Source organism: Neolamprologus multifasciatus, chromosome 7 (genome assembly GCF_963576455.1).
Source record: "Neolamprologus multifasciatus chromosome 7, fNeoMul1.2, whole genome shotgun sequence".
In the NCBI taxonomy this organism is placed as follows: Eukaryota; Metazoa; Chordata; class Actinopteri; order Cichliformes; family Cichlidae; genus Neolamprologus; species Neolamprologus multifasciatus.
In genome coordinates this window covers 8,172,917-8,190,457 of record NC_140445.1, presented here as the reverse complement: position 1 = coordinate 8,190,457, position 17,541 = coordinate 8,172,917, and the positions used below count along the sequence as shown (strand labels likewise).

Below are 17,541 nucleotides of genomic sequence, written 5' to 3'. Positions count from 1 at the left end.
CACACCGCCTCCAGCCAGCGGTGATTAGCCCCCATAACAAATGTAAATTCTGAAAAAAAAGGGGGATTTTCATTAATGGCCAGTCTTGTGTGCAAAGCAAGACCACAGAGCCTATTAGCGGAATGAGGCTTGGAGGGAAAAATGGACTCTTGTATATTTCTTTAACTATAAACTGCAAAAGGGGATAATATTCAAAATGAACTCATAACACCATAATGAGCAGGAGGGCAAGCATCCCCAGAAGCATCTTCATGCTGCTGGATGAAATGTGTAAGAAGAAAGCTTATACACATGAAGTAAAGAATATTTCCCTTTCATACTCAGTTGTGCTTGAAATCCTGTAAGACGTGAGTCCTTCGAGCCTTCCTGGCAGATGTCAGTCAATACTTTAACAGCTATTATTTTAAACTGTAAAGTATTCAGTAGATATAACTACAGCATCAACAATGTCTCTTTTTCATCTTGTTGCCAAGTGAGTCATGCCAGTACGCAAGCACAAAATAAAGCTTATGGGGCAGAAATAATTTAAAAGACTGCAGTCTAGTTAAGTGATTAACTGAACTTTTCCTTTTTCCTGCTAAAACTTCTTTAAACACTAGAACTGATTCAATGAGGATCTTTTTCATATCAGTTAAAAAATAACTTAATTATTTATTTATTTTTGGTCACTTAAGGACTTTTTCAAACAGGAAACTGATATATAAACACTTTTTAAAGATCAGTATCTGAAGTATTTAAACAGATAGCAGACTTATTACAATAATAATATTCATCTAACATTCCATTTTGTGCCACCTTTGGATACTTTGTTACATATTCACTCTTCTGTTTGCTCTTCTTTGGTTCAATTCATGTCAGTGCTATTGTTATAGTGCCAATTCACAACAACAGTTACCTGACGATGCTTTATAATGTAAGGTAAATGACCCTTACATTGATAAAACCCTGTTTTCTACAGTCATTGGTCTCCACTGATTCCAAACAGAAAGTTTTGTCTCCATAGCACATAAATGCTGCATTAGGTTTGCTGGCTACTGATATTATAGCTTATTAATCCTCTGTTTTAAGAGTCAGCTGAGAAGCTTGAAGCTGTCCTGTAGCTATGAGCTTCAGACTGGGAGCTGGTGATTGAAGTAATTAGTCGAGTGTAGTAAAAAGACTGGAGTTGTAATAAATGGACAATTAGCATTACATCACATACTTCATCTCTGCTACAGAATCTGATGTCATGAAGCACTGAGCACACAGTTTTTGTGCTGATGTTAATAACAGAACAGGTTTGGAAGTAGGAGACGCTGCTTTATATGGGATATCTAGGAGGGATTAAATGTATTACATATAATTGTATTACAGTCCTGCACTTGAATTTCAGTGAGCTCTTTACAACACTCAGTTCTTTCACAAGTGTTTGCGCAGGCAGACTGCACTTGGTTTTTGATACAGTTGTGGCAATGGGCTAGAAAACGCCTGAATTCAAAGATAAAGTGCTGGAGCCCAACACTTTTGTCCGCGTAGTGCATGTGGAATTTCACTGGCCTGACTGGTCTTTCTCTAAAGTCTAAAGTCATTTCATCCAGTAGCATGAACATAAGTCCTAATCATAACTTTAAAATGCACTAAATAACATTTTTAATTAATTTAATTAATTTATGGCATAAGTAGGCAAAGGAAAGTGCATATGTTTGTTTATTATTTGGTTTTATGTACCTAGCAGCTTCATATAATATAATGATCCCCAGACTGTAGTAAAAGGGGAATACCAGAGGTGTTGGTAGTTGAATATATAGCTAGTAGGTTCACCTTTTTAAAAGTATTTACATGATTCCATGCAAATTTAGAGGGTGTTGTCTTCAGGGTTCTTCAGTTTGCAATTTTTTGTGCTACTTTTGTAGTGTTTTTGTCCACAGGCTGGGTAGACTTATTTTCTATCAAAATTAAATTCAGTGAATAAGGATCCATGTTTACTTTCACACAAACGCTTCAAACCATATTCCAGACTCATAGTCTCTCTCTCACTCTCTCTCACTCTCTGATCGACAGCTTTATTAGTAGAGCTCTGCAAGGTTTTGCCCTTGTGGGACAATTTGCACATTACAGTGCAGTCTGCGCTGTTTGTTTGAATTTTGTTGCAATCAATCAAGACCAGTACACAACTTGAAGCTGCAGGCAAATAATTAAGATAATCCAGATAAACTGAGATGAACCACGCCATTAGCTGCAGCGCTGAGTTTGACCTGTCACATCCCCACAGAGTTGGAGCAGTAATTTTCCAGCTCCACCCTGCACACTGGTACAGTGCTGACACACTGCTGGCAGCTGACACGATTTGGAGGCAGCGTGTGAAAGTCAGCAGAGACATTCCCTCACTAACGCTGTTCCTCGGGTTTGTAAGAGTCACATTCAGTAACAGGACAGGAGGGGCACTGCTGCCCCGATATGAGCACAGGTACATGACAGTCTATAAGGGCACAGGGTGTGTGAGTGAGACAAAGACTGAGTGTGTGACAATGTGTGACAGTGTTGAAAAGTGTCAACTCAGCAGAGCTGTCCCGCTCTATTTCCTCAGCTTCTCTTTTCACCCTATAATAATCAATAACGGGCCCCAGCCTCAGTTGGCACAGCAACAATAGCTAGATCAACATTACATTACAGATGAAGCCTGTCAGCAGCCGTACTGAAGAGTCAAAGCACTTCGTTCTCCTCTCTTATTCTCTTTTAGTCGCTCCCATCATCTATGCTTTTCTGTGTCCCGTTTCCACTTCCTCTCATCCCAAAGCAGAGAGAGAGCTATTTGAATCTTACGTATCTTTGAAGATGTCTTGTGTTTTGCTGTGCAGTTAAGTTGCGACTCGTTTTTACGAGCATGTGCAAATACAATCAAGCTCAGTGGTGTGTTGTTTGGCTCTTGGGCTCATTTGTATTAATATTTCAGCTCCACAGACGGCTGCACGCTGTATGTAGATGAATTATATAAGAGAGTGGAGAGGTGGGGTGGACGGAACAGCCATTTTCGCTTTATCTCAATCTGACTCTGACCTCATCTGTTTGAAGTATGTTTAAAGTGAAGGATTGAAAGAGTGTGGCGCTGCAGACAGAGAGTGTGTAGATGTGTTGATGAGGTGTGTGCTTTGTTTGGGGCTATGTTTGCCTTTATCTCACTGTTCACTGAACCTCATTATCGTTGAAAGAGGAAGAAAGTCCTTTTCTCCTTGAAACTGACTTCCATATTGATTGATTTTGGGCTGTACCCCTGTAGTAGCCTGCTTACACACGCACACGCAGACACACACAAACAATGACCAATGTGTGCAGTCACCCATGGCAAAGAAAAAATGCAATTACCCAGATGTCATCTCCAAATTTTTATTTAATAGCAGCAAAAGCTGGTGTGGCAAATAATTGCTTTGCTAGAGTGCATTGTTATATAAGTGAATACAATTCTAACCTGAGACCTCAGTACTTTAAATAAGATCAACAAACAACACATAAGGGTTAATTCATCCAATACAGTACAACCACAAGAAAGACCAGAAAACAGGAGACTAAAACAAATTGCCAAATTTGGACTGCTGAGCTTGTATTTTGCCGGCCTTTCCAGCTCTAATGAATGAGATGGTCAAGACAAGCTGGCAGGCAAAATTGTTCCAGATGAGCACAGAAAACATTGAAAACTGCAGGTACTCCACCCTCTCTGATGTTACAGTGTTAAGGCCTCACAGTGTGCAAATAAAGCAGTCCACTAAAGAAAAAACCCCTCATACATCACAACCATTTAACAAGACTGCTGGTATATCTTTCAGACTATACCGTGTTCTTTTTGTGTGATTAGTTAGATTTCTCTCTATGTATGATATATGTATGGTATAAAAATCATATATATATATATATATATATATATATATATATATATATATATATATGTGTGTAACTGATATATATATATATATATATATATATATATATATATATATATATATATATATATATATATATATATATATATGTAACTGATAATCTACAGTAAGAGATTACTAAAACCAAGTGCTTTTCATTTTTTGACAAACTTTTAAGAAACTCATTGATTTCTTCTTTAAATATTAGGAATGATATCAGAGATTGGCCTATTTTATTTGTAGGCCAGTATTATATGATAAATACATTGGATAGATATGTAGTCTGCTTGCTTAGAAATATAAAACTCTTGATTAAAGTGTATAATAAATATGCCCACATTGATTTACAGGTAAAATAATTATTAAAAGTGCATCCTTAACAAGAAGAAACCACTAAATAATGCCAGTTGATAAGTCCAGTCCATAAGCTAACAGGGTTTTCCACATGCACCTGAAACAGATAAATGGTGGATTCATAGGTAGTAGATGCTCGCATTGCTCTCGCTAAAGACAAACTGCAGCATGCATGCAGCAAAAATATGAGTGGGAGAGAGGAAGAAAGGCATAAACTAACCATCAAATCTTAAAGGTTTGGATTCACTCAGATACTCAAGTTCGATTTTCAACAAGGACCCAGATTGAAATTTGCTGCCACTGTGATAATAATAGGGAGTACAGGGGAAACCCCAGCCACCCTGCGGCACTTACATTAGGACAGAAATGCACACCAGTGGTTGTAAAAGTATTACTATTACAGTTATTTATCTGTGATATCTGAGACTGTGGAAAGTTGAAACATTGGAATGGATGCATGGATTCAGGCTTACGTTTCCTGGATCACATTTGTTGATTTGTGCAGCTCTTGCTGAGGTAGTGCTAAATCCCTTAAAATCTTAAACCTTATAACTTCTCCTAAATGTCCACTTTACCCAATAGCAAATAATAATCTATCCCCCAAAGCACCATTTTTACCTTTTGTTCAAAGCTATGATTATTTTGTCACCACAAATTTGACTGTAAGGCCCATAATGTTCTATTGGTCCAACAGATTGTAGATGATGTTACTAGAGCTTGCCTATGAGGCGGCTCACAAGATTCTGGAGGGCCTGAGTCCTGCGCTCAGTAGTCTTCAGCACTTCTGTGTGATTTGCTTTTTCGTCGCTCTCATAATCTGTCACAACCTTGTTGGTGATGAGGGACAGGCCCAAGACACGCAAGCGACGGTCAGGAGCCACGTCCTCCTGGACACGTGTGCCACAGTGACGAGCCACCACCACCTCCGGGACTGTGCTCATGCCTAGACAGAGGGTAGAGGTTGACATTTAATTGAGTACATAAAAACATTCCTTTACATCTCAGTTAGTACTGAACCTTGAAAGAGACACGTTAAAAAGAAAAGGTGGTTTGACTTCAGCACTGTGGTATAGGTCAGTCTCCAAACACACAGGATCCTTCATTTCACAAAATGCAACTTTACAGATATTTCTATTAGATCATCCCTGCTTAATTAATGGCTTGGCTTTCTCTTATAAATGTGTAGTTACCAACCCAAATAAGGCTAACACCTCACAGAACATGACAAACATGCCATAACAAATAGGCTTAAACTTAAGTGTAAAAGTAGTACTAAGATAGTTTTAAAAAATTGTGATAGTGGCCCTCCTGTGAGCAGCAAAACAAGTCAATATGACTATATTATTAAAGTCATAAATAAACATAGGTATATCCAACGTTTTAGCAAACAGTTACTTATTAAGAATTCATTTGGAGTCATTTTTTTTATTTTCATATGATGTATTTAAGATCCTTATTAACTTGTCTGCCATTTGTTGCTGGGCCTGTGGCATAAAGTGGCTTTTTAGCTGCCTGTTTTACTGTTAGACAAAATAGTAAAGTTATGGGACAGAAAAACCAATAAAGCTTTGGTGAACTACAGTTAACTGCAGAGTTGAGTGATAGTCATCTTTCAGTTTTAAATATAGTCATTTGAAGTCCTGTTGAATTTTTTTTAAAGGATTATGGCAGTGAAAGTTCATGAACTTAGACATTCGTTTTCATTAGCTATACTATAATGACTATTCTGCCAGAAATGGCATATTTTCCTATAATTTAGCAACTACTCTGGCTGTGAACTGACATATGTAAAAGTAAACTATAGTAAAACTCAAAAAGATAATGAACCCATGTAACAACTTTCAAAATTTATCATCTTTTTCTGACAATTTTACTACACAGAAAATATTTACCATTAAACATGTTACATTTACTGTAACTGATCTGATGTAGTTAAAACTGGTTTATATCAGGTTCTTGTTCTGTAGGACATGAAAGTCTAAATCACATTATGATACAAACACCGTTTGTAAAGTGAAACATGCTGAAATTAACGGCAACATTTTTCCACATTTAGCTCAAAACAAGTCCTTTTTTTACAACATTTAGTAAAATATCTGTAACTTTTCATATTTAAAACAGAATTTTAAATGTTAAATCTAAATGTTAAATATTCAATCTAAATGTTAAATGTTAAATCTAAATATTATATTTAAATCTAAATCTAAATGTTAAATCTAAATGTTAAATGTTAAATCTATATATTATATTTAAATCTAAATCTAAATGTTAAATCTAAATGCTAAATGTTAAATTTAAATGTTTAGGCTAACATGCAAATTTATTGCACGGATCAGCGGAAATACCAAAATAAAAGCTTTCAGAAAACCTCTGGACAACCTCAACCTCAAAAGTGTGCTGGTAGTGGTCAGACACGTTCTCACTCCCTAAGCGTAATAATTTTCGCTAGGTGACAAATTGTCAACATTTTATGCTTTCGGGTACCCAACACGTTCCTAAATGATGGCATCGGAAAAAGGAGAGCACATGAGAACCGTTTGGACTCAATCTACACATGTTCGTTCATTTTCTAAAAATCACTTTGGAAAACACTATTTTACGTCATTTAACTGCTAGTAAAGGTTAGGAATAAGGTTATGGTTAGGGATAAGGTTAGGTTTAGGGCTGGAACACATGGCTGGAACGTCTATTATGGCGGGACCGTCATTCCACTGGAATTCAGCCATAACCCGGCGCGGACCATGAGAAAGCACGTCCGGCGATTTAGCTGAAAACATCGGAAGATCCGTTTTGTCGGCCATCCAAAGGTTCAGCAGTAGTGCACTCTTAGCAGCACATGTCCAGCTCGTAGGCAAGAAGTGAAGCAGCACATGGCGGGGAGAAGTGAGGGGGAGAGCAGACACATTTTGCACCGGAGGTTTTCGGGAAGCTTTTATTTTGGTATTTCCGTTGATCCGTACAATAAATTTGCATGTTAGCCTAAATATTTAGTTTTCTGTAACAATTAGATTTAACATTTAACATTTAGATTTAACGTTTAACATTTAGATTTAAATATAATATTTAGATTTAACATTTAACATTTAGATTTAACTTTTAACATTTAGATTTAACATTTAACATTTAGATTTAACATTTAACATTTAGATTTGAATATAATATTTAGATTTAATCTTTAACATTTAGATTTAATATTTAACATTTGATGAAAAGTTAAAAATATTTTGCTAAATGTTGTAAAAAATTACTCGAAAAAACATGTTTTTGTAAGGTTTTGAGCTAAATGTGGAAAAATGTTGCTGTTAATTTCAGCATGTTTCACTTTACAAACGGCGCCCCATAGATACATAATAACACAAACAAAACATCAATTGCTACACGGTGAAAAAAGAGTAAGAGGGTGTATGATGTGATGTATATGATGTGAACCGGTGGTTACAAGGATGTCCGTAGAGTCTGTTTCTGAAAGACGTAGATTATGTATGAAAAAATGATCTCTGATGATAGCTGATTTTTTAAGTTGGTACTGAAAAAGGTGCACGTGAAACTGATTTAGTGATGAGGTGTCTTGTGTTGTGCCCCTTAAGCGGAGCAGTAAGTGTTGGAAAGGAGTTATTAGTTTGAATTTGAAAGTAAAATTTAATGGCATTATTATGTGTGTAAATTAAAGAAAGTCAGGGTACTCGATACATGTGCGCAGGTGGAAATGAAGCATATGAGCTCTATGCTATGTTCTTGGTTCAGTAATATCTCTTGTAGTGAGGGAACAAACTGGGAGGAAGTAGCACAGTAAACTGTGAGGCAGTGTTACGGCTCCCAGTTTGATCTCCACCAAATTATTTAGAATTAGAATTTATTCGTGGATGGATCTAAAGAGCACAAGTGAATAAAACTGTAATGAAGGCAAACAATAAGCAAGTCCAATCACGTAACATAAACCTCCTTCTGTATTGTCATAACAACAAATCACAAAGAACACTACTCAGATAGTTTTTCTGATTTGTTCCAGTCATAGCCTGAATTCAAACCATTTACTGTTGACTTGTAGACTCTGCATGTATAAATTATTATTTTAACCACGGAGCTGAATTATTTAAATAAGAAAACAGAGCTTGTATTTAAACCAACTTCACCTTCAAAAACACAAAAGTATTGTGCAGTATAATTGTGTGTAACTGTATACTACCACATAATGTGCAAAAAAAAGTGTGGGGAAAAAAAAACAGGGGAATTAGAAGAAGCGTTTTCAAGAGTGAAGAATTGCAAAGTCATTCATACTGTATGACTTTGTAAAAACTGGAGGTTATGTAATAATAACAGGAGAGCCAGGTGGCAAGTTGGTCTGTCAATGATCTGAACAAATAAGTAACAAATACAGACTCATACATAGTACATAATAGATCACTAGGAGGACCAAATGAAAAATAGTATCCTCTATAAAAAACAACATTTTGCATGCATAGATTTTGAAGTCATTTTTAGGTCTTTAATTTAGTTAAGCCATCATATCTTGTGTACTTTTAAGTCTGGGCTTCAATATCGGACAAGTGAACCAGACAGGAAAACTCTGTAGTATCACATAAGCTTGTTTTTGCACTGTCCAGTGAATCAGGTGAAAACTGATGCTTTTTTCCCATATGGGAAAGAAATAGTAAAAACTTGCATAAGATGTGGCCTACTTCATATAGTGAATCATATAAGGCTTATATGATTTACTCATGAAAGTGGCCACTTTCTCATTACTTTTATATATTGTTTTAGTAAGTATCCAAAACATACAAGTCTCATTTATATAATTTTTCAAGGGATCTTATATCTGTTTTCACTCAAGACAGATACAGACTAAGATTTATATATATATCTTTTCCATATGGGTTAGCTTCCACTAGTTCCAACTGTTGGGGTAATATTACTGCAGAAATTTAACTGCTGTCAGTACATCTTCAAAGTGATTCATCTCTCCGTATCCATATTTTTTAAATGTCTGTACGGTGGCTCTTGTAGATGTACTGTTATAAAGTTTTAACCCTTTATGGTACCTTTTTAAAGGGCACTATCTGAACTGAGGATGAAGGAGCTGTACTAACCCACAGCATCAGCCCCCAGCCTCTGCAAGAGTTTGCACTCAGCAATGGTTTCATATGTTGGGCCAGCCAACATGCAGTATACCCCTTCCTGCAGGAAGCTGTCATAGCCCAGTTCCTTTGCTGTTTTTCTGGTCAGGGCTCTCAGGTCACGGTCATATGCATCTGACATGCATGGGAACCGCACTCCAAACCTGCAGGGATAATTAATGCATGAATGAGACACAAGAGTAATGTGTAAGATACAGATTTTTCTTTCACTGCCCTGCCTGAGTGTTTCTGTACCTCTCATCATTGTGCCCACACAGAGGGTTCTGTCCTGCAAATCCGGGCATGTTGATGTGATCTTTAATGAGCATGATGTCTCCCACACTGTAGGTGTCATTGAGTCCTCCTGCTGCATTTGTCACAATCAGAGTGCTCACACCCAGCAGATAGAAGACTCGCACTGGGTAAGTCACCTGGAAAGATAAAAATTGTATGCTTCAGAGACAGCAGCTGTCACTCTTTTATGGTCTCAATGTTTGTCAGTAAATTACAGAAGGGAGTTACAGGTAACCTGGGAATAATAGCAAAGCAAACAATTCATCATATGAAGCAAACATTATAAAAGTGCCAGCTTCTTTATGCACTGATGTCAGTAAGATTTTTATTACTGTAGGTTTTTGCGCATGTGTGGAACAGTCGTGGTTCTGTGCTAAACTTTATATGGCAACTGATGGCCCATAAATGACTGTTGCTACTTTTCACTGCAGTCACATTTAGAAATTGTTTTTTTCTATTTCACATTCCCCTAGAGATTGAATTGCCTATGAAAGTACTCTGCTAGTTAGTGCAGAAATGTTATCGAGTAGCTTGCTATCTTGATAAGGTCAGTGCTGTCACTTTGGAACATTGGTATGCTCAATATAGGATTTGCATATTATAAGCCCACAACAAACTTTGTTCCATGGACAAAATTTAAGCAGAGCCGTGTGTAATAACAGGACTGCAGAACCTCTAAAAGCAAACGAATGATATAATGTTTGGTGGAATACTTCTTCCAAAAAAATATTCATTGTATAAGACAAAGTAATCAATTACAGGCACTTATTATTGCTGGTGTAATGTTTACTATACTAAATGTTTAAGATGAGTGTATTGCCATGGTAACAATAGCTGATCTGCCTAACCACAAGACAGTTGTGATAAGCGTGTCTTTAATTTGGCAGATATTCTGTCATAAAGCAAAGTACTGGAACAATTAAAATGTGCGGACAAACATCAGAGTGACACTGAGCCATGCAGTTACTGTACATGGTTAATAAAAACATCCCATCTAATGTGATCTTGGCTTTATTTTTTACAGGTTGCCAAGTAGGGCTTAAGGACCATAACACAGGACAAAGTCCAGTACATTCTGCCAGAAAAGCAAATTTGTAGTAGAAATTTTTACTTAAGCTGGCATAGGTGGCATAGAGACATTTAAAATATTGTTTGTCTATACTTCTAACTGGATATAAGAGGGCTATAAAGCATCTGACCTTCTGTTACTATAAAGAAAATGTGTCTTTATGATTCAGGGGGGTCATATGGAGAATTTTATGTGGATATGGCATGTGAAAGCGGGTAATAAAAGTCAAACCAGGATACAGTCTCCACAGGCCAAAGGGCAATCCAATGTGACACACTGGTTGGTTTTCTTACTGTGATCTCAGCACTTCAGCTGATCATTCTACAAACTTGGTAAATTGTTACCTCAAGTTGTACCTATCCTTGATCCTTGGTGTCATACACCCAAATTTCCCCTTGTGGGACAATTAAAGGATTATTCTATTCTATTCTATTCTATTCTATTCTATTCTATTCTATTCTATTCTATGCAAGTGTTTATTAAAAGTCACTAGGCTATTTGGGAGAAAGTCTTAACCCTCTCAAGGCAGGCGTTGCCAATTTGCAACAGTTAAAAACTAACAACCTGATTACCCCACATACATATTTTATGAGGTTTTTTTACTCAGAAGTACCACTGCAGGACTTGGTTGTGCATTAGCAACAAAAAGTTTAATTTGAGCCTGAGAGGGTTAATTGTCTCAGAGAACAGCTTTATGGAAGAAAGTCTGATTTTGACTCATCAATTTAAAGAGCAACAATCTATTTTGAAGGCAGTTTGAACTGCATGTTTTTCTCAGTGTGACTGACTATGTCCGAATTTAAACTGCTGGCTGAATTCTACAGTACAGTGCATCGTTTGCATCAGCAAGGTCTCAAGACACAGAAGCGAGTTGGGTTGTGTAATGGAAATGTTGTATTTGTTCCAGAGTTGCTTGTTTTTTCACAGCACAATAATGCTGATTCATGAGTTATGAAACTATTCTATGAAACATGATTGATACAGTCTTGAAGCCACTGAATGTTCTGCTGAGGGAACGACTACACCATATGAATGTGAAATGAGTACACCACTTCGTCTGTGTGCCGGGCCAGAGTCTCAGTCCCATATGCATATAATAACCTTTTTAATGAAAACTCTGAATGATGACTGCTTTTTATTTGTCTTGTTCTTTCGTTACTGGATTTCTTCTGTAATTTGGGATAGAAATTGTGACACAAAGCTGCTCATGAGGTAAAGCAATAACAAATAAATGTCTGTCTTTGCACATTTTCACATGGAGGCCATTCAAAATGCAGTTAGATCAAATATAATCCCAGCAGAGGGTTACAGGGTTACATCCCAAAGAGTAAACACCAGGTATCTGCTACTCACAGTAGCTCAAAGAAAACACCAAGCTTTGTTAGCATAAGCGGAATATGCTACTAAAGCTCCCCACCCAGGACTGGTCCACACACTGACTAACCAGCTCTTCACTTGCTTATATGCTGCTAGGTGGCTGATTGCTGAATAAAGCCAGCTGTCCACTGGCTCCTCAGGAGAGCTGGGTGGAAGCTGAGCTACTGGATGAGAAAAACACACCCACACAACACACAGACTTGCTAGGGCTGTAACAAATATAAAACTCATATCAGAGACATGACTGTTTTTAGCCATACTAGCCTCACTGCTATTTAGATGATTAAAAACAGTCATGTCTCTGTATTTACTGCAGACTGAAATAGTTTAACTTTTGCTTTGTGTGGAACCAGCATTTTCTTAGAACTGCAGCTATTTATAATTGTAATCCCACAACGCCAATTTAAATATTGGTAATGTATTACTTATTTTTATTGTGGAATAACTATACACTCTATATAAGATGGCTGTAGCCAATGTGACATCAGAAAAGAAAAAGATGGTCTAATCTGGGTAATAAAAGGTACCACAAGCAGTAGATTATCTCTACATACTGCTGCTTACCGTTTGTATGTTGTAACCCTCGTAGAAATGGAATCTCCCCTGCATACAGACACACTCGCAGCCATTCAGCTTGCCAAACACCAGCTGCCCTGCATGACCCTGCACTGCACAGCACACGTGTAGCATTAGCCATTGCTGGCATGAATATGCACACTGTCCAGACAGTAATAAGGAGTTTTAGGAAACCGCTTACCAGTGCTGGTGGGAAAACGTGGAATATCCTCATATTTGAACACCGTCTTCTCCTCCAGCAGATCAGCTAGACCGCCCAGGCCTGAACCACAGATGATGGCCACTTTGGGATGCTGCTTTGTACGGTTAAGCAGCCAGTCCGCTGTCTCCTTATAGTCTTCATAACTGTATATGAAAGTGTTAAGGAACATAAACAATATCAAGTCAACATGTGCAGTTTTAACTGAGAATACAAAAGTAAGAAATTGTTGAAAACAGAAGAACCAGCAGAACAGCTTCAACGGAAAGTTCTTTTAACTTCTATAGGCAATCATTAAAAGTCAGAACTCTAAATAATAGAAGGATTAATGAGTTTTGTTCAGTTAAGGCTTTTCTGTGTGGATCAACTAGCCTGACCTGTCTATTCAGCTAAAGTGTGTCCCTTTGTGATGACAAAGTTTCCACAACTCGCGTAAAGCTAATGCTCATTGTCTCACTGGTTGCACTGGTAGAGTTACCCACTATTCAGCAACAGCGATGTTTAAAACAAGTGAAAAGATCATCTGGAGGGGAAAAGTGGGAGAAAAAACACATGGAAATGAAGACTGTAAAAATATGATTCAATGATGCAGGGTGCAACACACTGAAGGGCTTTTACTTTGCTATTTTGAGTGCACCAGCCAAATTATAATTCAGGGGTGCTGATTTGATTGGGAATGCCCCAAGGTACTACATTATATAAAGCCTGAACCAGTCTGTAATTCTGGTTATAAATGTGGTAGTAAAGCTATAACCTTGTTAATGTTCCCTCAATGCCTCAAGTCAAGCCTTGTTGTTAAAATACAATGACACTTCAGGCTGTGGTCTGACCCTGCTTCAGATCAAGCTGAAGCAGGGGAAAGCCCAAAGACTCTAGAAATCCCATCTAAGATAAATGCTATATCTGACTAGAATTAGATGTTCTGGCTTATCTTTTCCATATTCCACCTGTTTCTTTGCTAAAAATTTAGCATGGAATTATTTTAGCAACAGTAGAAGTTTTGGCAACTGGAATGGAGAGTTCAGTCAAAGTCATAAAATTTCCATGAAGTAAGAAAGTGGGCCAGCTGCCAAATATATCAGGGGCCTATGCATCAAAAATGTTATCGATGAGAAAGAAACTGAAAGTAACTGAATCATTATCCAGTCTGTCAGTTGCAATCGTGACTCTATAACTAATTCTTCAGTTGGTAATTTTCAGCTTTGTACAAGAACACCAGTCAGGAAGATTAACACATGACTGTACCAATGTCTGCTGGATTAGAAGGTGGAGAATAAATGACAGCATGTCAGGTTATTTAACCATTGCATGTTTTTATCAGTGATTTATAAACCCAAGCAATGGAAACATGGAGACATCAGCAGGGGTGTATAATATGTAGCATAGCAATAAAACTATCTCTTATTAAGCAACAACATGATGACAGCTCTCATTCCTGTAATTCTGCTGTAACCTTTTATTTAAGGGGAAGTAAACTTTCCCCATAAACAAGATGAATTTACTTTTGAGTGGCCAACTAGACTTACCAAATAACAATTATAAGAACTTGATGTTTAGCCATCTTTGTATGATGGTGTTAATCTGTTAGATTGTCCTGTTTTTTTTTTAAATTACATAATAACCTTACAGTTTCTACTATGTGTTGAAAAACGGTGAAAAACTCAGTACAATCCATGTTTCATTAGCTAAACCAAGTTTAGTTGCAATAAGTTAAAGTAGCTGTTTTCTGTGTCATCCTCTACACTAGCTTCTAATTTTACAAAGCAGAATCTTAAAAGCAGAACCTCTATAAAGCCTTCTGCTTTTGTAGAGCTAATAACACCTGGATGTTACTTACTTTTTTTACTCCTGTTTCAGTAGTTTTTCACAGCTACACCTAGACTTACACCTACACCTAGCAACATATAGAGTAATATATGGGTAAAAAGTAAAGCCAGTACATTTTATTTCGATTTTTCTCCTACCTGCCTTTCAATTGAGCTCAATGTTTATCTAGGTTACGTTTGTCTTTGAGCTCACTTTGTGATTATGTTCAATTATATAACAGCAAGCAGGAAGTGAGTTTGTAAGGGCTCTCCTTCCCTTGAACTGGTGGGCTGGTATCTTGTGGAGCTGTCCGTGGTGCTGCGGGAAATTTGTATTCAGGCTCTGAAGCCTGACTGCCACATATTTCTGGCATTCCAAACACAAAGTCCCGAAAACACAAAAGGCAGCTTGACTAGTCGCGGTAGTTGCTAAGCCCCAGGCTTTGAATTAGACACACAAGACAGGCCTGTAAAGTAGGCGAACATGCAACCAGTCTGACTAGATCATTACGATAGATAGCAATGACATTTGATTAACAATGCAGGTTATACTTCCCTTACGCTGTAGGTAAAGGCTTCCACCTGTCATATTACGACAAGCTCACTTCATAAGAGGAAAACCCTCATTGGCTGGTCTAATCTTCAGAAATAAGCGTCTTGTCACTTTTGCCTTCATTATACGTTTCTCAAAACGCACAAGATGCTTTATGTAAATCTTAGGATTTATTCTTTAGACCCCTTCAACCCCGTCCACATTCCAATTAGACAGCGTAGTAGCCTTGACAATCATTAGGCTCTTTTCACTAACATCCAGCCTTGTCATTCCTACCTGCACTGACTGCTGGAGGGGTTTGCCGCTTCCATATCCGACGATGGCGACGATAAGGTCCCGTTTAGTGTTTATTTTCACAGGTGCTTCCCGTGGATGGTACGCCAGTTAAAGCCGCCGATGGAGACTCTTCTGCCTGGGTGGACGGAGTGCGGAGGGGGTGTTGCGCGTTGACGTCAAGACATTTCGTAGGGGATGGGGCGGGGCTTACACAGAGTGCCGGTCGCACTTTGAAGAATACAAAATCCAATTTTCTAGCCGACTGGGCAATTTACTGATCCGTTTCTCATGACGAGACAAGACCGGAAACAGAGGGAGAAACAGTGAGAGGGCGACAGAGAAGAAGGGAAAGGAAAAGATAAGGAAATAATAATAATAATAATAAGATAAAATCTAAACAGTAATGTGGTGGATTTTTTTTTTTGTTATTGTTTTTTACCCCACAAATATAAACAAGCATTTCAGATTACCGAGTTCCATTAAACACCAGTTCGGGGGAAACCCCGCATGTGTCTGAAGCATGCTGTACAAATACTCGCTCTGACTAACAATTCAAAGTGCTGACTCAGGGATTAGTAGAAAAGAATGAACGTGAAAACACACAAAAACCTAATACAAAGCAGTGACACAAGGCATAAGAAAAGGGGAGCAATGTACTGCATGTAATTACAGAGACAGGATAAAGTAAGGTAAATACAAAGCTAGAGAAGCTTATTTGTTTAATATTTTATCTTAAAAAAACCCCAAGAGTTTACAATTAACAGGTCTAGTTATGGGTTAATGCCAACAACTCATAAACCATAAACATTCCAGAAAAAGTGAAAAATAGTTTAGTATAACATTTCAACTTAAATATGAATGAGTCCTATTTAATGCAACTTTGACTGCTTTTTCATTTATTCACGTGGGACAAGTTAGACTCGAACACAAAAGAGATTACTGAAAGAGGCAGCTTTTATTTGCAGCAACAAAGCACTAAACTAAATACATGAAAACAAAACCTAATATTGGAAACTAAGAACTGAAAACTAGAAACGTGCAATAAAAAACTAGGAACTGGGGAGAAAGCAATGGCCAGCGTTGGTATTGGCGTGGTGTGGCGTGGTGGTAGTATCAGACGGAGGCCCTTGGGCGGCTTGAATGGTGGCTGGTGTTGACAGGGATGGGAACCCTTGAGCAGTGCAGGATTGGGCAGTGCAGTGAACACTAGTTCAGGCAGAGACAAACTAGATGGAGCAAGGACCTCTGGTGGAGCAGAACCAGAAAGTGCAAAGAGCTCTGGCTAGCTGGAGCTGTGCAGGGTACACAGCTTGTTAAGGATGCAGCGGCTAGGGCTACACAGCACATGAGGCTTCTCAGGCTCAGGCTACAATGTGGAGACAATGGCTAGCTGGGCAAGCTCGCCTGACCCCCCAGCAGAGACAGCTGAGTCCCCAGCAGAGAATGAAACGAGAACCTCCGGGGGACCAGAACAATCTAAGGCCTCAAACTCAGTCTCTGAATTCCAGTGTTGGGTAAGTTTCTTTAAATTAGTAACTTAGTTACATTACTAGTTACGTCTATCAAAAGTAACTCAGTTACTTCAAGTTACTTGTTACTTTGAAAGTAACTAGTTACTAGGGAAAGTAACTTTGGTTTTTCTCAGAATTCTCTTGTTAATGTGTTGCTTCCGTAACTGGATACCCAGCGAGATTGCCAGTCTTCTAGCTTGCTTACTTGCCACAAGTGCACTGTGCCACCTACCAATAGAAAGGAAAAAATAATGTGCATATTTCCACAAGAGAAATCCCACGCCTGGACCATCATTGACCGCTGCCATGATTCTAGCCTACGTCACAACGTCACGTGCGCTTTTTACATCCTACACGAAAACTGCAGTCATGGTGCTTTCAATTGTACTCAGAACTCAGAAATTCTGCCTTCTGAATAGGAAGATGTAGGTAACACCAGACAGCCGGCATTATAGAAAAAATCATAAAGCCTTTGAATGAAAACAAACGCTGTTGTGACAGTGATGTTCACTGTTTTGAT

General features: G+C 38.0%; 1 protein-coding gene and 1 long non-coding RNA gene across 3 annotated transcripts in view; both read right to left on the bottom strand.

Moving 5' to 3' along the window:
- The window catches only part of LOC146513692 (uncharacterized), a 296,792-nt gene that overhangs the window by 64,798 nt on the left and 214,453 nt on the right, over positions 1 to 17,541 (bottom strand). The gene's annotated exons all lie outside the window — the stretch shown is intronic.
- pnp6 (purine nucleoside phosphorylase 6) lies at positions 4,706 to 15,670 on the bottom strand. Of its 2 annotated transcripts, none has more exons than XM_085168400.1 (6): positions 15,511 to 15,670; positions 12,859 to 13,022; positions 12,666 to 12,769; positions 9,617 to 9,792; positions 9,335 to 9,525; positions 4,706 to 5,190 (listed from the first exon to the last, which is right to left on the bottom strand). In XM_085168400.1, the coding sequence occupies exons 1-6, from the start codon at positions 15,543 to 15,545 to the stop codon at positions 4,958 to 4,960; spliced, it is 903 nt and encodes a 300-aa protein (XP_085024526.1). In that variant the 5' UTR covers positions 15,546 to 15,670; the 3' UTR covers positions 4,706 to 4,957. The 2 variants fall into 2 exon arrangements, with proteins under 2 accessions (XP_085024526.1, XP_085024527.1); XM_085168401.1 differs by having other exon boundaries at positions 12,859 to 13,399; positions 15,511 to 15,664.